We start from the raw sequence: 21,790 nt of genomic DNA on the forward strand, positions 1-21,790 counted from the left end.
GGAGGGTGGTAATGGGAGGGAAGTGGGGAGGGTTGGGTGGGTGGGCTGGAATGGGAGTAAAAGGGAGAAAACTGTACTTGAACAATGATTTAAAAATTTTTTTAAATGTCCTTTCAAGTATATCTGTATTAATAAAGTGGTGCGCTTTCTAGGAGGCAATGAACCATTCGTGCATGGCCATTTAGAGAGGCTGATAGACTGTTCTACCTCGCGAGGGGTAAGAGCGAATTAGTTGGAGACCAACAGGCAAACACCCTCGCACTCACTCTCCAAGGGGCCTCCCCTGGACTTCTGAGCACCTGACAGCGGGCGCCCACCGGTCTCCCCGCGAAAAGTGAAGCAGTGCGCATGCGCAGCGGCATGGGGTTGGGGCGGGCCCCTGAGAGGCCCGCAGCCTCTGGTGGCTTCGCCGCCGGCGGAGCGCCGCCAGCTGCGGGGCAGTCACCTAGCGAACGCCGGTGTGCGCGCTGAAACACGCGCGGTTCTGTGTTTACAGGTAGCATTTCCGTCTGGGGATCTTGGTGGTCTTGGAGGAGTTCGCCTCAGCGGACTGCGAGGAAGCTGCGGTCCAGAACCCGGGTCCAGCCTCTGTCAGGCCGGTAGTGATTTGGAGCCGCGGAGGCGCCCTGGGTCAGCGCGCTCTTGGGGAACGAGGAGGCGTGGCCTGGCATTCTCCGCCGCCGGAGACGTGAGGTGCGGGGTCCCCCGAGGCGCGACCCCATCCCCGGCCCTGAGGCCAGAGGCGCCTCGCAAACCCCCCACCTCCGCGTTCGCGCTGCTCCGAGGTGGGAGGGTGTTTGGGGCTCTGCAGCCCCACTTCTTGTTTCCTCCGCGGTGTTTTTCTGCAGGGCGAGCACGGACCCGGGGTCCCCGGGTTCGGGCTTTCGCTCGCCGGTCCGCGGAGGGTGAGCCCGGCAGGACCGGCCGCCTCCCGCGGCTCTCAGACGCGCGTTCGCTGGCGGCCGGAGGCTGTGCGGGGCCGGCCGTGCGGAGAGACCACTGGGACGTGCGTTGGCTTTAGCTGCACCCTTCAGGTAGTTTGCAAGACGACCGAGAGAGTTGATACGTGGGCCCGGAGAAGTAAACGTCCCAGAGGAAAGTAGACGCAAAGCCGTGCCTTAAAGTTGGAAGAATCTGGACTCTTTAAGAAGGATTGGTTTTAACTTTGGCTGGTGTGCCCAGAAATGGTCCCCAAACTATGACGCGGAATAAGTTAGGATTATTTTGTTTTAGCAGAATGTCGCAAAATGCTGTCCTGAATCATTTGTACTGGTTGTTAGACCTCTGAGTCTGTCTTCGCTGCCCGCTTTCTACCCGAGTCCGGGAGGAGAGAGTTAGCCGCCAGCAGGGACTTTGTAACAGATCGCCCTATTGAAGTTCTGTGCACCTCCCCTTGTATCTCAAAAGGTGTTTTGAGTCCACATATATTTTGAAAACTTCAGTTTCTCATATGAGTAATTTAATTTTAAAAAAGATTTTATTTGACTTTAGAGAGAGGGGAAGGGAAGGAGAAAGAGGGAGAGAAATATCAATGTGTAGTTGCGTATTGCACACCCCCTACTAGGTACCTGGCTGGCAACCCAGGCATGTACCCTGACTGGGAATTGAACCAGCGACCCTTTGGTTCTCAAGCTGGCACTCAGTGCACTGAGCCACACCAGCCAGGGCCTCGTATGTGTCATTTAAAAGCAAACCTACCTATTCTAAACTTGAAGGATTTTTAAAAAATAAATACATCTTAATATCACACGGAGGCTTTTGAGGGAGTAGAGAAAATGGCTAAATCACTGCTAACACGTAAGAACACCAAAAAGTTGGCAATCACTGCTTTCAGAAAAATTTGTTTGACATAAATACTTATCTTTTGTCTTTGTTGAAACCTTGATGATATCATCATTTGACTTTCACATTTAAAAAATGGTAGATTTTAGGTTTAGAAAGGAACTTAGAGGTGATGTGGGATGCAGAGAACATAAATATGTTTGACACCATTCCTAAAAAATCATGTTTTCTCTGGGTTATATTTAGTGGGAGGAGGTATATTTGAAGGCTGTGTGTTTTAAAGCTGGATTTTGGGAGCCAATCTTCAGCGTTCCTGTCCAGGCCACGCCTCTGATAACTGGGGTTTCAGACCCGGTAGCGGAGACCATCAGCCTATGGTGGCGGCAGTCTGATTTCTCAGTGTGCCCCTTTAGAAGGTAACTTGAATAAAGGACATTTGCCGATCTCTTCCTGTGCATGTTCATTTTGCTGCTTCCAGCAGATTTGTCCAGCCTTTTAGATACTTTTGAATCTTTATTCTGTTATCTGTGGTATTTATACATTTCTAGTGTTGTGGTGATGGAAAACTTGACATTTTTAAAAGTACTTTCTGTATTCATTTAAGCAATTTGGAAGAACCTGGTGATGGTGCAGAAAATAGTTGCTCCCATTGCTGCCACCAACTTGACTTTGGATGTATAGTCTTTCATCTAATGTCTTTGATTATCTTTCCCTCAAGAATACTGTGGGAGATTTCTTACTTTTAAAAGATTTTATTTATTTATTTTTAGAGAGAGGGGAAGGGAGGGAGAAAGAGAGACAGAGAAACATCAGTGTATGGGTTGCCTCTCATGTGGCCCCCACTGGGAACCTGGCCCAAAATCCAGGCATGTGCCCTGACTGGGAATTGAACTGGTAACCCTTTGGTTTGCAACCCATGCTCAATCTACTGAGCTACACCAGGGAGGGTGGATTTCTTACGTTTAGAGGATCTGATTCACGTGGTCATCTAATCCACCAAATTAGTATACATATCAAAAAAAGGAAATTGGGTTAGGGTAGTCAGTGAAGCCACTAAGGGGACTTTGAGTCCACTCTCAGAGACTAGCATCTCTCAAATGCTAGTAAACCTGTTCCATACTCGAGAACTGTGCTAAACATCACAGTGAGCTTGCTCACCTCTCCCTTTTGGAAGTATGGCTTATCACTTGATGGGTCCCTGCATTCTGGTTTTGTCTTCTGCCAGCCCTTACAATTCCTGATAGTGACTCTGAAACAGCAATCAATTTCCTGCAGCAATCAGGTAAGTAATTCATCTGATCCTGAAGACTCCAGTGAATTAGTTTGAGAAAGATACTTGCTTTGCTGTCTTCTTAGGGATCTTAGGTGGTGATTCCTTATTTATATATCCTTACTAGGTTACTTCTTTATTTTCTAGCATAAAGCATGGCCTGCAAACACAAAAGTAGCCAGATTGATAACATAGTATAGAAAAGATTCTGCAGTAAATAAAATTGTGTGTTATCTGATTCGGGGAATACAAGTCACTTGACGTCTTTCTCTTATTTGTGGTGTTCCTCTAAATGTGTGCCTGATAGCTCCTTTCTCCTACTTCTGCATTGGAATGTAAAGGAGAGAGAGACAACCTTGCTGTTGTCTGGAAAATAGTGGTTTGGTTAATAGCAGAACACATGGCAGTAGAGGATATTAAATTGTAGATACTGGTCTCCGGTACGTTCTCCCTGTCTGTCCTTCAAAGCTCTACTTTAGGAATAGGGTTCAGAAAGAGGTTGAGAGCTGGCAGGTGGTGGTAGAAATTTAAAAGAAATTATTAGTTGCTTAATAGGTTGCTTCTTCCACCTCCTCTATGTAATTTAATTTGACTTACAGAAGTCATAGAATGCATTTATTTTTTTACTTTATGACATTTATTCATGATGCCACAGCAGTGAGTTTTATCATAATGTAGACGAGTTATTATTTTTGTCCATGTCTATAAACTGCTCCTAACTCTAACAAGTAGCTGTGCCTAAAAGCAGCCAAACTTCAAAGAGAATAGGAATGAATCAAGTAAGAATGAATCAATTCTATGTATCAATATAAGTAAAAAAATTTAAAACCCACAGAAACATGTGTTCTGTTAACAGCAGACTGGTCAAACAAACTTTATTCCTATGGGAATGTTAAGTTATAAAAGTTTTATCTGCTTATTTAATTATTAGGTTGGCCAAAAAGTCTGTATGGCTTTTTCTTTAAAATAAAAGACATGTTTTTCATTTTCACCAATAACTTATTGATTTGGATATTTTGAGTATGTCAGCTATCTCCTGTGTGGTATAATGTTGATTGTTCTCAATTTATGTCTCGATTTGATCACTGTTAATTTCAATTGGTCTATCTGACTGTGGAGCATCATCCAGAAAGAAATCTCCAGTACAAAACTTTGCAAACCACTTTTGACATGCTTGATCAGTCACAGCATCTCCATACACTGCATAAGTCTTTTTGTGTGTGTGTTTCAGTTGCATTTTTACTTTTCTCGAAATAATAAAGCATAAGATGCTGAAAGTGTTGCTTATTCCATCGTCAGTATAAAAATGGCTAAACAAAAATTCACCAATTTTGATAAGTTCACTGATATGAAAGCTGTCACAATACAACCTAACAAAATTATTTAGCATGAAGTTAAATACAACTAAGTACTACTAGAGCCATCTTTTGGGAAAAAACAAAAATTTTTTTGGCCAACCCAGTATTACAGCTGTAGTAGTATTATGCACTGCTAAAAACTGGAGCTAAATGATTTACACGGCCTGTTAACAAGTAAATGTAATCATGGACTACCTTAAATTTTTTGTAGTATCTCTCCATATGTGTTAATTAAAATGTAAATTTTCAGAGCCATTTGGCTGTTTGATCTACTGCTTTCTATTTTATTTTATAGCATCTTTAAATTATATTTTAATTTTTTCAAAATTTTAATATAATTTAATGTCTTACTATATGTTTTCACATTTTGCTATTGTTCAAGTACAGTTGTCTCCATTTCCTCTTCCCACAACTTCCCTTTAAAATTATATTTTATTGATTATGTTATAGTACAAAAGGGGGGGCTAAGGACAGCCCAGGCAATATACTATTACCCAAAAGGAATCCCCCAGGTTTGTTATGTCCGCTGCCAGAGGAAAGATGTCTCTCAATGCCAGAGATTCATGAAAAGGAAAGGAATTTATTATTCATTTGAAATAACACAAACTAAAATTCCCCACAAATGCACACAGTCCTCCCAGCACCCTCCACGTGGCAAAAGGGAACACTTCCGTAGCCTTGTGGTCCTAAACAGACGTGTGGTCCCAAAAAGAGAGAGGCCCAATGGCTGCTGTGCCTCCATTTAAATCCCAGCGCTAATCTTCCTCTGCAACCCCATTTCCAGCTCTTTTCACAATTGGCCACAGCTGCCCGCATTCTGGGTAGGTGTGGCCCTGTGGTGTGGAGCCAATGATCTCCAAGCTCTTCTGGACCCTATTACAAATCCCTATTTGGGGCTCCACTCTTGGCTGCACCCTCTTACAATTATGCTACTACAGTTGTCCTGATTTTTTCCCCTTTGCCCCCACTCCACAGGCAGTCCCCCCACCCTTGTTCATGTCCACAGGTCATGCATATAAGTTCTTTGGCTACTCCATTTTCTATACTGTACTTACATCCCCATATCTATTCTGTAACTACCTATTTGTACTTCTTAATCCCTTCACCTCTTTACCCATTTTCCCACACCCCTCTCCCATCTGGCAGCCATCAAAACTCTCTGTGTCCATGATTCTGTCTCTGTCCTTGTTTGCTTAGTTTGTTTTTTAGATTCAATTGTTGATAGATTTGTATCTTTTACTATTTTATTTTACATAGCTTTTATCTTTTTCTTAAATAATTCCCTTTAATATTTCATATAATAGTTTGGTGATGATAAACTCCTTTCTTTTCTGGAAAGCTCTTTATCTGCCCTTGGATTCTAAATGATATCTTTGCTGGGCAGAGCAATCTCAGCTGTAGGTCCCTGCGTTTCATGACTTTGAATATTTCTTGCCAATCCCTTCTAGCCTGCAGATTTTCTTTTGAGAAATCAGCTGACAGTCTTACAGGAACTTCCCATAGGTAACTAACTCCTTTTCTTTTGCTTTTAAGATCCTCCCTTTATCTTTAACCTTTGGCATTTTAATTATGATGTGTCTTGGAGTGGGCCTCTTTGCATCCATCTTGTTTGGGATTTTCTGTGCTTCCTGGACTTGCATGTCTGTTTCCTTCACCAAATTAAGGAAGTTTTCTTGCACTATTTTTTCAAATAGATTTCCAATTCCTTGCTCTTTTTTTCCTCCTTTTGGCATCTCTATAATGCAAATGTTGGACTTGTTGAAGTTGTCCAGAGACTGCTTATACTATCCTAATTTGGGGGGGGATTCTTTTTTTTCTTCTTGTTCTGATTGCTTGTTTTTGGTTCCGTATGTTCCATGTCATTGATTTGATTCTCAGGTTCATCCACTCTACTGTTGTTTCCCTGTAAATTGTTCTTTCTTTCAGTTAGTGTTTCTTTTATTTCTGACTGGATCTTTCTTATGCTGTTGAGGTTCTCACTAAGTTCTTTGAGTATCCTTATATTCAGTGTTTTGAACTCTGCATATGATAGATTGCTTATTTCCATTTTGTTTAGCTCTTTTTCTGGATTCTTCTTCTGTTCTTTCATTTGGGCCGTGCTTCTTTGTCTCAGTTTGGCCACCTCCCTGTGTTTGTTTTTATGTATTAAGTAGAGCTGCTTTGACTCCTTGTCTTAGTAGTGTGGCCTAATGTAGTAGGTGTCCTGTAGGGTCCAGTGGCACAGCCTTCCCTATCATCCAAGCTGGGTACTCGAGGTGCACCCTTGGTATGAATACACCCTCCTCCTGTAGTTGAGGCTTGGTTGCTGTTGAAAGATCAATGCAAGGGATTTACCCAGGCCAGTCAGCTGCAAGATTGGCTGTGACCACTGACCACCACCCTCCACCTTCCATGGAGTATCAGATGTGCAGGGGCAGGGTGTTGGTGTTCTGATGTGGTCTGTAGCTGTCCACTGGGTGCACTGGCCCCAGGGTGTCCTGAGTGTTGAAGGCTGGTATCAGCCCCCACCTGTGTTTTACCTGGGGCACCCTGCCTGAGCCCTAAAGCAATCTGAGATGGCTGCTACTTATGCTGGGTTTGGAGATTCCCAGGTGAAGGCAAACTGTGAATCTAGGCTGGCTGCTGCTAGTGCTGGACCTGGGGCTCACTGAGGCCAGCTGTTGCTTGTTCAGTAGGATTTAGGAAGTTGTGAAGTATGAGCCAAGACCAGTCATTCATATGGAAAAGCAGCTTGGGTAGGCCCATAAATTGGATGGTGTGGAGTCTCTGGGAATCTCCAAGGCAGGTTAAACAGTGTTAACCAGGTTCTTGGAGTCTCATATATGGCACCAGCTTGTTGGCTCTGTTGGGGGAGGGTTAGAAAAAGGACAACGGCCTCTGCTCACCTTAATGGCAGGCACTTCAGTTTCTCCCTGTATACCACTGGTGACTTTCCAACTGCTACCCCCAGTGCTGAAGCTCAGAGGGAGTGAGTCTGAGTAGGTGAGTCCATGTGTGGGCTCTTAAAGAGGAACTGCTTGAGTCTCCAGAAGTTTCATCCACCACCTCAATCCCCACTAGTTTTTGCAGCTGGAACTTGTGGGGACTTTTCTTCCTGGCACTGGAACCCTGCTCCAAGGGGCCTGGTTTGGATCTGGGACTCCTTGCTCCTGAGATATTCCTTCCAAGTTTTTATCCACCACACGTGGGTTAGAGGCCAGCCTGTTCCACGTCTGAGCCCTTCCTACCAGTCTGGATAGATGCGGTTCCTTCAACTCTGTAGTTGTTAGACTTCCATTCAACTTAATTTCTGGTGATTCTTACTGATGGTGGTTCTACATTTTAATTGTAATTTTGATGTAGTTGTATGAAGAGACAAGTCATGTCTGCCTACACCACCATCTTGACCAAAAGTTCCTTGCCTTCTATTTTAGTAGAGTTTCAAATATAATTTCTGTAAAGTGTTGCAATATTTCTACCAACCAGGCTAGATTTTTTTTTTTGGACAGGTTTACTTCTGAGTAAGAAAAAAAAATTGGTAATCAATAATTTCCTAACAAGAACTTCCAATATACACAGCGATACATCTGAATATCCTAAGTTTCAAAATTACTGCATTTTTACTTACACATTCTGATAAATGTGTTTTTGTGGTATTTTGCCAGCCTAGGAAGTGAAATCAAATGGCTGTTAGTGAGTACTCCATGGCAGCGGTTCCTTCATTCGTTCATTCAGTGTGAACTATAACCCGGAAGCCTTCTTTAGGTAGAAAGTTGGTAGTTTGATAAAGAAGTTACCAGTTTCTAAAAATGATCATACATGTTTAAGCTGGAATTTTTGTATATTTTCAAGCTAAGAAAATCAATTTGTCTTGCATTCTAAAATGTAGTTTACTAATGCTCACTTGCTATAAAATTATTTTATATGAAATTTATGATTTCTTGGTGAGTTTTATGGTCTGAAAGCTACCATATTTTGCCATGTATAATGTGTACTTTTTTGCCCAAATTTTTGAGGGAAAAATAAGGATATGTATTATCCATGGGTAGTACTAATTCTATAGCTACATAAATATTTTTAATTCTTTTATTTATGCTTATTCATTAAAAGTGTAACTCTAGAAAGCAATTGCAATACCCGTATGTAAAATAATACCCTGGAATGTAATAATCAGTTTTGTTTCTGAAAATAAATAATAACTGAATTAAAAAATTAAAGTGAAAGACTTTTTTCCTGAAAGTTTGGGCTAAAAACATGGGTGCACATTATACACAGCAAAATATGGTAATGTATGTAAGGAGAAGGGAAATTAAAATGTTATTTTTAATAGAATTCTTGGTACATAAAATCCTTTAGTTATGATGATTATATCAATTAACTAACAATTAATTACTAAATAAACAGTTTTAACAATCAATTCATATTGCCTATAGTCAGATTTAATATATAGCACAATTGTTGTGTTTAGAATTGCAACACAGTTTTTTTAGCCTGGTATTTGAAAGAAGTCTTTGTTTTATTTTTGATTCATTGCTTTTCTAGTGATGGATTATATTCAGGATAACATTTTTTGTAATACCTTAGTGAAATTTTAACTATCTATTCTATAGGCTACCAAATAAAGCAATTAAAAGCAAAATGTCAATAAATATGCTCCACATCAGAGTTTAGAATTCAGTGTCCATTCATTTACTTTCCCCAGGCCATCATATTTTATTTTAGGGAATGATCATTAAAGAATAAATCAGCTTTTTCAAAATAGCATATGCTTTGAATTATTGATGTCAGCAGTTTCGTGTATCCTATACTGTATTGGTGGACCAGTTCTCCATCATGCATGTAACTTTAGTCAGATTAAAATGTATGTGGTAGCTCTTTTGCCTGATGCTTGAGACACAGCTTTGCAACTGTTTTTGGTTTCCATTTCAGTTTTCCAAACCCTAAAGATGACCTTTTATTTTGTTCATGAGTAGGTCAGTCCTACTTCTGGGATCCAACTCTATATTGTGATTAAGAAATGTTTCACATCAGAGTGACTCACAAGACAGAAACATTACATATTAAATAAATATTTCATTAGATTTAAAGGTATGTTTCAATTATGACACTGAATCTTCCACATACACATTCCTAGCATTCAAGGGTGAAATGAGGACTGAACAGTCAACCAACATTAAAGTTCAGAACTATTGTTACCATTATTTTGCTTCTCAAATAATTGTATGCTTAAAATACATTGCATTCTTATGTAAGAATATGTGTAAGATAACCCAATATATTTAGGTAAACCTGGACCTGAAATTTGTTGAAACTTAGTTGTATTTCAGGCTGGAGATTTGTCATTTCTTTTTGTTGGGGAAGAATGGTCTTTCCTTTGCTATGTACATTGGTGAGTAGTGGCGAGGTGTGTTGCTTACACAGACTTTGTCCCTGCTATATCCATTTTCTCTAGAGCTCCTGTGTCTTGAGTATCATCTGAAAATCGTAACAGATCATTTGACATTTTGTTAGAATTATGCTTCAACTTAATGAAATTTGTTCAGAAAAATGCATTGGAAAATTTAAAATAACAGCAACTGCAACATTTACTGAGCACTTACTATGTGTAGGCACTTAAGGTATTTTAATTCTCACAACAACCTTATGAAATGGTACTGCTGCTCTCCCTGCTTTTCACATGCATAAACTGAGGCTTAAATTAATTTGCTCAAACAGGATCACATGGCTAGTAAATGGCAGAGCTGGGACTCATTGAAACCTATGCTTTTAGTTGTGGTTTACTGTCCCCTAGACCACACCCCCAGGAGTTCTTAGCACAGTTGCAGTGTAATGCTTCCTTCTGTGTGAGAGATAGTAAGAATACAGTAATTGACCAGGAATAAACCTGGGACATACACAGCTTTTGAGGTCATTTCCTCTTCGAAGCCTGCCCAATTACCTCTCCCCCATACAAACTCAATTATATAGCATTGCCTTATTTTTCCATTGCAACTTGTCCCAGTTTCAGTGATGGCATTTACCACTGCATTTCACCATTTGTCCACAGCTCTTTGAGAACAGGTTCCATTTTATTTCTTTCTGTATCCCCAGCACGTAGAGGCAATAGTGGGAGATTACTTTTTCACTGTGTTTTATTGTCTAATGTTGTTATTCTATACAATTAGAGCACAAATGTATGATGAAATATGGAAAGTGACCATTTAACCTTTTTTAATGTTTACAGAATGAAGAGGAACAATTTATCTGCTGTGAATAAAATTGTCCATTCTTCACCAGCAGTGAAACAGCCAAAATTTGGATTCTGCTCTTCTCTCAACCAGACTCACATGTACACTGTTCTTCTAGACTGGGGGAGCTTGCCTCACCATGTAGTGTTACACATTTTTCAGTACCTTCCTTTAATAGATCGGGCCCGGGCATCTTCTGTATGTAGGAGATGGAATGAAGTTTTTCATATTCCTGATCTTTGGAGAAAGTTTGAATTTGAACTGAACCAGTCAGCTACTTCATATTTTAAGTCCACTCATCCTGATCTCATTCAGCAGATTATTAAAAAGCATGCTGCCCACCTTCAGTACGTCAGCTTTAAGGTAAGAAAAATAAGCATTAAATAGGAACCATGACTTATAGTTTAACAATAATTTTAATATCCATATCCTTGTGTTGAAGCAGTCAGTGAATTTTGCAGAATTTTTATCTCAAATATTTCCTGTTTTTCTGTAGTTATTTGCATAGATTGAGATGTAGAACTTGAGTTATAATTGAGTAACTTAAAAAAACTTCAGTTTCCTTCACCAGAGTGCTATTATAAAATTCAGGTAATTGTAAAAGATTTGAAAGTGCAAAGTGCTTAGAAAGTTAATTTGTCATCATCATTCTCACTTTTTTATCTGAGACATTTTGTATAAAGAAAAAATACTAATTTATTTTATAGCTTGAGGGGTAAACACAATTTTGCAAATGAACTCTATTAAATAAGTATTTGCCAGTAACTTTCTAATAAGTTAACTTTATTAAATTAAGATTTAAAATTGTCTTTATAGGTTGATAGTAGTACTGAATCAGCAGAAGCTGCCTGTGATATACTTTCTCAGCTGGTGAATTGTTCTATCCAGACCTTAGGCTTGATTTCAACAGCCAAGCCAAGTTTTATGAATATGTCAAAGGTAAATATGGTATGCTTTTTTGGGTGCAATTCTTAAATATTGTAAAACTCTTCTGTAAAATTCTTAAATATTGTCAAACTAGCAGAAAAGACTTTTTTCTTAAAACAGACAATATTCTGCTTGTACTCAACAATTTAAAGCAGTTTTCTGTTGACTAGCACTTATTTTTGCTTAAATAGCGTATGCATGGTTTCATTCTTTAAATAAATTTTAGTAAATGTTTCCCCAGTAAATGTCATTCATATAAACTTTAGATGTATGATTTTCAAGTGCTGATTTACTTAATCACTTTGAATATGTGTAAATGGATGTCTTTCCTGTAATTCTAGACTCTCTTCATTAGAGGTGGAACAGCATAATATTTAACTAAATAAACTGCATTTTTTAGGATGATGTTTCAGTCCATGTAGTAGAAATTCCAAAATAACAATGGCTTAAAACACAGGACTGAAGTTTATTTCTCTTGTGTTAAAAGAATCCGTAGATGAGACAGTCCATAGCTGGTATAAACGTGTTTGGAACCCAGACTTCCTCAAGGCACTGCATTCTCTCCAAGCTGTTTTCTTCATCTTCATTGTCAAAGGTGGCTTTCTGAGCTCCAGCTATCACGTCCTTATTGTAGACAGCTGGATGGAAGCCGTGGGGGAAGAAGGATATGCCCTCTCCTTTTCAGGGAGACTAGCCATAAGTATCCCATAATGCTGCTGTTTGTCTCCTTGGCCAGAATTTAGCCCTGTGGCCCCACAGATGTCTTTTAGCTGGGTGCAATGTGCCCAGCTAAATACTGGGACTAGATTACCAAAAAAAGAAGTATGAATCGTTGTTCAGAAGCACCCAGTAGTCTCTGCCACAGAAACTAATAACTGTCTTCTCTTCATTCTTGCTTCAGCTTGAATGCCATCTGCTCAGAGAGGCCTCCTTGACTGCTTTTGCTAAAACAGTGCTCACTCTTACAGTGACCCTCTCCTATATGACAATATTTTAGTTTCTTTATATTTTTCATCAGGACTTCAAAATACCTCATTGATTTAACATATTTATTCTCTTTTCCCCAGACCAAATCATAAAATCCTTGAAGGGGGATATTCTAATTTGTTTACCTACCATTATAAATCCAGAATTAGAATAGTACCTGATATATAATAAGCACTAAGTTACGGTTGTCAATAAAATGGGCTAATAGAAACTTTCCTATAGAAGAGGGTAGAGGAATAGTAACATCTCTTCTCTCATAAACTGTGTCATGGCTCTCTTTTAGCAAGCATTTCTGCTAGCCTGTTTATCTTTTTAAGAGACGTCCTTAAAAAATGGGTCATTTGGGGATTAGAGTAGTATCAGTAATCAGATGGAAGTTTACTAGTTCTAAATGGTTATTTCCTTATTGATAAACTCTGGACTCAGACTGACCTAAAATTTTTAGATTCTAAGCTGTCTCTCATGTTGCACATCAGCTCCGAGAGCCAGCTTCTGGGTTAGCTGATGCAGACACCTGAGCGAGGCAACGGCGACTAGCAGGCTTCATTTCCAGCTCTGCCTCCACAGTAAAATGAGCTCTGTGGCTTCCAGTGAAGTTGTGGATCTCTCTCAGCCTCACTTTTTTCTTCATTTGTAAACTAAGGGAAAGTAAGATAAAAGTACAGCATTTTGCTAGGCATAAAAAGTGCTAAAAAATCTATCGTTACTATAATAAAATTTGTACAGGTTTCCCCTGCTATCCAAAAGCAGAACTGTACTATAAAACCTTTTGTAAGCCCAAACAGCATAAAGCACAGAGCCATTATCTTAGGACACATCTTACCAATGGATACGCAAAACAAATTAATATGAAGCACAGATGTTCACAGACACAGCTCAAAGCTATGGCAGCCTAATGCAGAGAGGCTGAGTGTAGCTCCTAGAGGAGGAGCTGATGGGGCCGTTCTCACTGCTCAAGGTGCATGCTGCCTCTGCCACAGCTCACTGCAAAACAAAATGCTGAATGTTATTTTTGCCTTTTGCCTTTCTTCATAGAAATTAAATCCTCTTTGGATTTCTGGTTCATGAAAACGAGTACTAATATAGGTCTTTTGTAAAAGTAAAATGATGTAAAGCAAAACTCTCAAAAAGTAGGGGATACCTGTGTTCTGATGCATAACTGTGTCCTTCAGGATTAAAAGAGTCCACTGAGAGTTGATTAAAGGGGAAAAAACCCTTATATTTCTTTAAAAAAAAGAATGATGTATTTTATTTCTCTAATAATGTTTGGCATCATAAAATTAAGAGGATAGCCATCTGCTATACAAAAATTTGTGTAAATCAGTTAGCAATTAGTATACACCAACAGGTTTTCTTTCTTTTTTTTTATTATAATTGTTGTTCAAGTACAGTTTTCTGCCTTTTACTCCCATCCCAGCCCCCCCACACACAGCCTTCCCCACCTCCCTCCCATTTCCATCCCCCCTTGTTTTTGTCCATGTGTCCCTTATACTTGTTCCTGCAAACCTTTCCCCTTTTCCCCTGAAATTCCCTCCCCGCTCCCCTCTGGTCACTGTCAGCCTGTTCTCTATTTTAGTGTCTTTGGTTATATTTTGCTTGTTTGTTTGTTGTTTTCTTATAAATTAATTTAGATTTATAACCAATTTGGTCATTCTAATAGGGACAGTAGAACCTCTGGTAGGATCCAAATAGATTTTGAAAAAGGAAAAATGATCATGCGTGGATTTGATTTCCAGACTTTCCATCTGTATCCAAAAACACTGGATCTGAAAACTTGTGAAACCCCACCCGTTTTGAAGTCATACTATAAATAAGCTTTAGTTTGTCAATCTTCAAAAAGTTTTCAAAACATTTTTGTTCAATTTGCTAGCAAAAAGCATGTCATCAAAGAATGACATCATTTGTTCACTTATTCATCAGCAAATATTTATTGGTCTTCTCCTATGTGCCAGATACCATTTTAGGTGCTGGGAATACAGGAGTGAATAAACCAGATAAAAATTCTCTTTCCTCCAAGGCAGGGTTTGAACAGGTACAGATAGTAAATATTTTAGGCTTTGCAGCTCATGCAGTTTTGCTGCAACTCTGCTGTTGCGATACCATCAACTCTGTGTATCACAGTATTAAAGTCGACATAGACAATATATATTTGAAGCAAATGGCTGTGCTATAGTAACTTTAATTATGTATACTGACAGTTTCATTTAATATTCACATGTCGTGAAATGTTTTGAATAGTCTTCAAAGCATTTTTTGCAATTATTTAAAAATGTAAAAACCATTCTTAACTCATGAGCTATACAATAACAGATTGGATTGGATTTGGTTGGCACACCATAACTTGCTAACTTCTACTCTAGGAAATAAATATAATCATACCCTTTTAATATTGAAAACAAAATCCTTAAGATTGAAAATAATTGAAAGACATACTTATGAAATTTTTCAAACTTCTCCCCTTCTCACCATTCCATTTATGAATTGTAAAAGTATTTTTAAAACTATACTTGGTTATAAAAATGTCTTCTACTAGCTAATGGTGAGCATACTGATATGAAAAACAGTAATATGTTGATTGCTTTTACTATGTTATTGTAAGCATATGTTGATATATTTGTTTTAATGAATTTGATTGAATCTATAGATATTTAAATAATGTTTTCATAATTTTTTTCATATTGCCATGCAAGGCTCACTTTGTGTCAGCGCTTACAGTTGTTTTTATCAACTCAAAATCATTGTCATCAATCAAAATTGAAGACACACCAGTGGATGATCCCTCACTGAAGATTCTCGTGGCAAATAATAGTGATACTCTAAGACTCCTAAAAATGAGTAGCTGTCCTCATGTTTCATCTGATGGTACGTTATATTTTTCTAAGCTTGAGTGACATCTTTTTTACTATAGTGATAGTAAGAATGCTATTTCTGCCCTGGTTGGTGTAGCTCAGTGGATTGAGTGCAGGCTGTGAACCAAAGTGTCACAGGTTCGATTCCCAGTCAGGGTACATGCCTGGGTTGCAGGCCATGACCCCCAGCAACCCCACATTGATGTTTCTCTCTCTCTCTCTGTCTCCCTCCCGTCCCTCTCTAAAAATAAGTAAATAAAATCTTAAAAAAAAGAATGCAGTTTCTTATAGAAATATACATGCTTTTGGAACATAATATATTACTCTTTTTTCAAAAGAAGTCTTAATCTGTAAGCTAGAGATAATTTAAATTGCTTCTCCTAAGAGTATTTTAATTATATATACAGGGTCCAGCACAGATAACACCTCTTTTTATTACATAAAAATCTTTTATTACAAAATAATAAACATGTAATTCTGTAACATAGCAACATCAGACTGAAGCATACCATATGAAATTTTAGGTGAAATGCTCAAATTGCTGTTTGTCTTGTGCGGGACATTCACATGCCCTACCAACCACACTCAGTGGCATTACTTCTGCCAGATCCTGTATATTATTATATATAATTATGTATATCTTGGCACCCATCTCCTCAAAAATCATTAGATGTCTATTTTAGTAAATAACGAATGACTAGTATCAAATGTAAATTGACAAAATGTTATTGTTAGTGTGATCTTTGTTCTGAAGAATTTTTCCTCATTTCCCACAGGAATCCTTTGTATAGCTGATCATTGTCAAGGCCTTAGAGAACTGGCATTGAATTATTACATGCTAAGTGATGAACTTCTCCTGGCACTTTCAAGTGAGACTCATGTTAACCTTGAACATCTTCGAATTGATGTTGTGAGTGAAAATCCTGGACAAATTGAATTTCATTCTATTAAAAAACAAAGTTGGGATGCACTAATTAAACACTCCCCTGGAGTTAATGTTGTTATGTACTTCTTTTTATATGAAGAGGAATTTGAGACATTCTTCCGAGAAAACTCCCCTGTTACTCACCTTTATTTTGGCCGTTCAGTAAGCAAAGCAGTTCTTGGACGGATAGGTCTTAACTGTCCAAGACTAATCGAGTTAGTGGTGTGTGCCAATGGTCTCCAAACTCTTGATGATGAACTTGTTTGTATTGCTAAACACTGTAAAAACTTCACAGCCTTGGGCCTGAGTGAATGCGAAGTTAGCTGCAGTGCCTTCATTGAGTTTGTGAGACTGTGTGGGACAAGGCTAGCCCAGCTCTCCATAATGGAGGAGGTTTTGATCCCTGATGACAATTATAGCCTGGATGAAATTCACACTGAAGTTTCCAAATACCTGGGAAGACTGTGGTTCCCTGATGTCATGCCTATTTGGTAATTGACTACCAAAGATCCTAACTTTTTTTAATTAAAAAATTAGCTTCTTTCAGTCTATGCAAATCTAAAGTTTAAGTTGCATTGCTGAAATATTTTAGGTAAAGTATTTCATCATTTGCAAACTGTCTTAATAGGTTGCAGCAGAAACATTTGAAAAAATACAAGAAATTTGAAAAGCCAAAAATTTTCCTAAATATAGCACAGAGACTATGTTTTGGTTAGATAGTTGATATGCTAAAAACTACAAAAAGTTTCTAGGTAAGCTGCTTAGCCTTCCTTGAAGGCGTATTTTACTTTGCTAAATAAGTTTATAATATTGAGCTTTGGATCCCTTAAATTATGCCATTTACAACTTTATAGTGTTTTAATTGTTTCTGTGTCATCCTAATGTATTTTACAAAGTACTTAGTATTAAAAACTAAGAGTAAAATCAAAATATAGATACAGATGCTGACTTAATTACACTTCATTTTAGCACTATATAACATGTTATGATTTAATAAACAACTTTAATTTCCAGTATTGGAATTCTACTTTATTACATTAACTTGAGAGTAAATTGATATTAGACTAAAATTAAATAATGCTAATTCATTTTATGAAGATACTGTGATTGTTAATTGATTAAATACACTACTGAGACAAATAAGTAAATTTTGCAGAGTATGTTTGGGAGGGAATCAGTGTTTACTGACCTATTGCTGTGCATCTGAAATGATGCCAAATACTTTGCAGAGCAATCTTGTAATTTAATCAGTAGTAAGCAAAATTCCTTAATGGCTATGTATTGGTTTTAGGATGAAGATATATCTTTGACATGATTCACAAGATCCTACGAGGTCTGGCTTCACCCTGCTTTGCACTCACTTTCTTCCCACCAAGCTGCCCCGTGCCCTTTTGCTCCCATTCTCTTTCAGGTCCTTACAGCTGCTGTGCAGAGGCTCTAGTCAGAAGGCATTCGTACATATTAATCATCCTACTTTGATTACTCTCTCCATTCCCTCAGATCTTTCCTTTAGAGCCTGTTCCTTGGGGAAGCCTCCATGACTCTCAGCACTCTGCGACTGCTCTTTGTGGCCCTCACCATTATTGTAACTTGCCCTTTACTTGTATGATCATCTGCTGCTTCTATTGTGCAGTGTAAGATCACTGGTGGGTTTCACTCACTGTTGTGTTCCCAGCATCTGCCATGATATTTAACACGATAGTAGGCACTCAATAAGTTTTACTTAAATACTTTGATTTTATCCTATAACTTTTCTGTAGCATTTTTCAAAATTTATTTTATTTTATTGTTGTTCAGGTACACTTGTCTGTATTTTTCTCCCACCCCAGCCATCCCCACCTCCCTCCCCCGATCCCACCAAACTTTTTCCCTTCAATATCTTAAATTTCCTTCTAAGATAATCAATTTAAAAATAAAAAGAAAGTTAAAAATATATCTATCATTTTCCAGTATTTGAGTATTTTTGAAGAACAGGCATCTCATTTCATTCACCTTCGAGTCCAAACCTCTCAAAACAGTGTGTAGTACATTAGTACACACTAAATAAATGCCAGTGGAGCTGATATTACTGGTTGAAAAAAAACAATTTCTTAAAGACAGTTAATACTATTGCAGATTATATCAGCTGTACCTTAAGATTTCTCTACTCTCCTAGAGTGCAGAAGCAGCAAATGACAGGGAACTTAGGGTCTGACTGGAATAACAGGACTACCAGACAGAAAGGAAGTGGTATAACTGAGATGGAGGGGTCGGACTGCTTGGAGATCAGAGTAATTAATGGTGGAAAAACTGAAGACAGAAACCTCCAGTCGCACCTGGTATTAAAGTGCATATGCCTGAGTGGTAAGGTGATAGAATGCCAGTGGTGCTTGCACTGGAGGACAACAAAGCAAAACAGAAAGGGACTAGAAGAGGGGAGAGGTCGAGGGGGAGTTAATTCCTGCGGCCCACCAGCATAGAGAAATAATGACAGTGAGTGGCCTCTTTTACATTGAAGGAGAAATTGCTGCTCTAAATAGTGGTCTTTAGTAGTCAAACATAGTGAACCGAGCATTATAATTAATAATAATATCAGAACAAAAGTTAGACTAAAACTCATCAGCTCAATTAAATGAGACCATGGTTGATCTTACTGGGTTGATAAATTGAAGAACAAACAAAAACAAGATGAGGAAATAGAAAGTATTCTTGATGTTTCATTTAATGAAAATGTCTCCATTTACTATGGAAGTCCATGGAAAGCACTGTTTTCCTAAGAGTCAAGGATTCTAGGTAAATGAAAGAATTTGATATTAGATGGATTTTGAGCTTTAGGCTTTTAAAAGTATGTTCTGTAAGCAAACTTGTTCATGTTAAATTTGTGTTTTTGCATGTGTTGAAGAGTTCTGGAAAAGTTAGGATCATTTTGTTAGACAAAATGTAAATGGAGAGAATGGGAGAAAAGGTTCTATTGTAGGTATACTGAAGACACACAAAAATAGGATTCTCAAGTTTTTGTTTTTTCTTCCTTAAGAACCTTCCTGGGCTCATTTGTATTGTACTAAATACTAGGGAGATGGACAGATATCAACGCATTGCTGTTGATATGCCACTAATGTGATAAATGTCACAAGGATATAAGAATTCTTCCCTATATAGACCTAGCCCTAAACTGGCCGCTTAACTTTTATTTTCATAAAGTTACTTTCCTGCAGAAAACTAAAAAAAAGTTTCCAAAATAAAAACCGATTTTGTTCATATTATTTACAGTCAGTGAGACTAATACCTGATACCACATTTTTAAGTATGTATTATAACCACTTTCACTAAGGAAAAATAAGTTACTCAGTACTGTTACTTCTCTGTCATTTGAACCTTAGCAATACTTTAAGCTGAACATTTTGACATTCAAACCTAAAAGGAAACTAAAAAAAAAAACCCTCTAATATAATTCACCAGAGGGCGCTGTATTCTAGTTCTTTCTGAGAAAGAAGTCCTTTAGTCTAAAGTTTGCATTTCCATTCAACAGATGTGAGAGTTCTTGTGGAATGCTAGGCAGAAGGAAACATTCTTGCTCTACCTTGGGGAAGCTCTCCATTCCAGGTAATGAGTCTGGTTTTTAAAACAGTCTCTTCAAGACGTTGATTATTTAGAAGGCTATGCACATATTTCATTGTTGAAACATTTTAGAGCTCTTTAAAAATTGCCCTTAAAGTCTGTGTTATTTCCTTTTTTGTGTTCTCAAGGGACACAGCCTGTGCCCTTTGAAAACAATGTAATTTTTGGAAACAATCTAAAGTTACTTGGCACTGAGGAGATGAAAAGATAGATTATCAAACCAGATAGTGCTGGTTGTAGTTTTCTTTTTTTTTTTTTTATAACCAAAACTCCTTAATTTGCTAGCCTTGTATAAGACATTATAGTATAGTAGAGAAAAGTATCTAACTGGGTATGAGGAACTACTAATTGTGTTGTATAGACTCTAAACTATCTGAGAACCATCATTACCTCTCTTTTCTGGCCACCTACCTGCAAGTCCTATTACATCTGTAACATATACATCTGTAACATACACAGTGGTACCTCGGTACTGGTCAGCTTCAGAACTCATCAAACCCTGTACTCATCAAAAATTGAAGAGAAAAAATGTTTTAGCACTCAGCACTTGCTCACCACTTGCACTTGCTACAACTTGTATGAGTCACGATGCCAACCCGCAAGAGAAAATGCTTCACCAGTCCTCGCTTGCTCACCGTTCATCAGAACGAATTAATGACAAGTACCGAGGTACCACTGTAATTCATAATGATTAATACGTATGAAATCACCTCCTAACTGTAAAAGTACAGCATTGATAGTAACTTAAATTTGAGTGGTCCTTTCCTATCAAGTCTTGAGGTTACTAGTGTTTATTATTTGTTTGATTTTCTTTTTATATATTTTCATCACATACTTATGTGTTCCTAAAGATTATGTTTTGGCTTTAATTGTTTTAACTTTTTAAAAATTATCATGCTATATTTGATCTTTTGGATGGTTTTTTACTCAATATTGCTATGATTGATTCATTGTGTTATGTTAGCTGAGAATTATTTATTACGAGTGCTATGTAATATTCCATTCTATAACCACAATTTATTTGTCCATCTCACTGCTGATGGTCATTTAAGTTGTTCCAGGTTTTGCTTTGATGAATAATGATGTCATAAATATTCTTATACTGTATCTTAGTGTACAACTGTAGCCACTTCTCACCAGTAGCAAAGTTCAATGAGTCACATTTTCCTCTAACAACTGCACTAAGAATGGAGTCATCCTGCTGCAGTTTTCTACATTCCAGAAGGATTTAAGCAAAAGTTTATGAAGAAAGTTTCCAGAATGATGAATTCAACTTATTCATTTCTTACTGACTGACTAAAATCTAGGGAGCCGTACTATTTCTGGTCCTTTGAACATTTGCATGGTTTTATTTCACACTGGTACCTGTTGGAAAGAATAATATAGATATAGAGGGTTGTGTAGAAATAGGTAGCTATTATATGGCTGCATGAGGCTGACTGACTTGGTTCCATGAGATTTTTCAGGTTAGGATAGACCTCTTTCAGGGGTACTTTCTAGTACCCCTTGTCATGCAATCATACTGAAATCTAGAATATTACATATTTTTTTAGACCACAGTTGTTCATTACCTAGAAGATCTACCACTTACATGCAATGTGGGATTGTGTAAATATAAAGACATAGGAATTCTATTTTGTCCATGCAAGCAGCTCATGATCCAACCAATTTGACAAACCTAAGGAAATTGCTGAAATTCTCCAAAAGCTTAACTCAAAAGGAGCCTCCAGTTAATTCCATCAATATTTATTAAGTGTGTATGTGTTTCCAATATTGTACAACCCTCTATTCTTACACCATGAAAACAGTTTCAGGCTTTTTTAAGGCAGAAATCTAATTTTAGAATAATTAAAAATGCAGTCTGAACCAGCTTTAATTTATGTGTTTGT

General features: G+C 38.0%; 1 protein-coding gene across 4 annotated transcripts; it reads left to right on the top strand.

Annotated features, from left to right (window-relative positions):
* The first annotated feature begins 369 nt into the window (after positions 1 to 369).
* On the top strand, positions 370 to 20,981 carry LOC114509858 (F-box/LRR-repeat protein 21). Of its 4 annotated transcripts, XM_036013885.1 has the most exons (6): positions 375 to 693; positions 3,008 to 3,064; positions 10,613 to 10,979; positions 11,433 to 11,555; positions 15,221 to 15,392; positions 16,156 to 18,063. In XM_036013885.1, the coding sequence occupies exons 3-6, from the start codon at positions 10,614 to 10,616 to the stop codon at positions 16,797 to 16,799; spliced, it is 1,305 nt and encodes a 434-aa protein (XP_035869778.1). In that variant the 5' UTR covers positions 375 to 693; positions 3,008 to 3,064; position 10,613; the 3' UTR covers positions 16,800 to 18,063. The 4 variants fall into 4 exon arrangements, with proteins under 4 accessions (XP_035869779.1, XP_035869778.1, XP_035869776.1 ...); XM_036013886.1 differs by lacking the exon at positions 3,008 to 3,064 and having other exon boundaries at positions 370 to 693; positions 16,156 to 20,981; XM_036013883.1 differs by lacking the exon at positions 375 to 693 and having other exon boundaries at positions 2,731 to 3,064.
* The last annotated feature ends 809 nt before the right edge of the window (positions 20,982 to 21,790 follow it).

The sequence above is a fragment of the Phyllostomus discolor genome, chromosome 13 (assembly GCF_004126475.2).
Source record: "Phyllostomus discolor isolate MPI-MPIP mPhyDis1 chromosome 13, mPhyDis1.pri.v3, whole genome shotgun sequence".
Lineage (NCBI taxonomy): Eukaryota > Metazoa > Chordata > Mammalia > Chiroptera > Phyllostomidae > Phyllostomus > Phyllostomus discolor.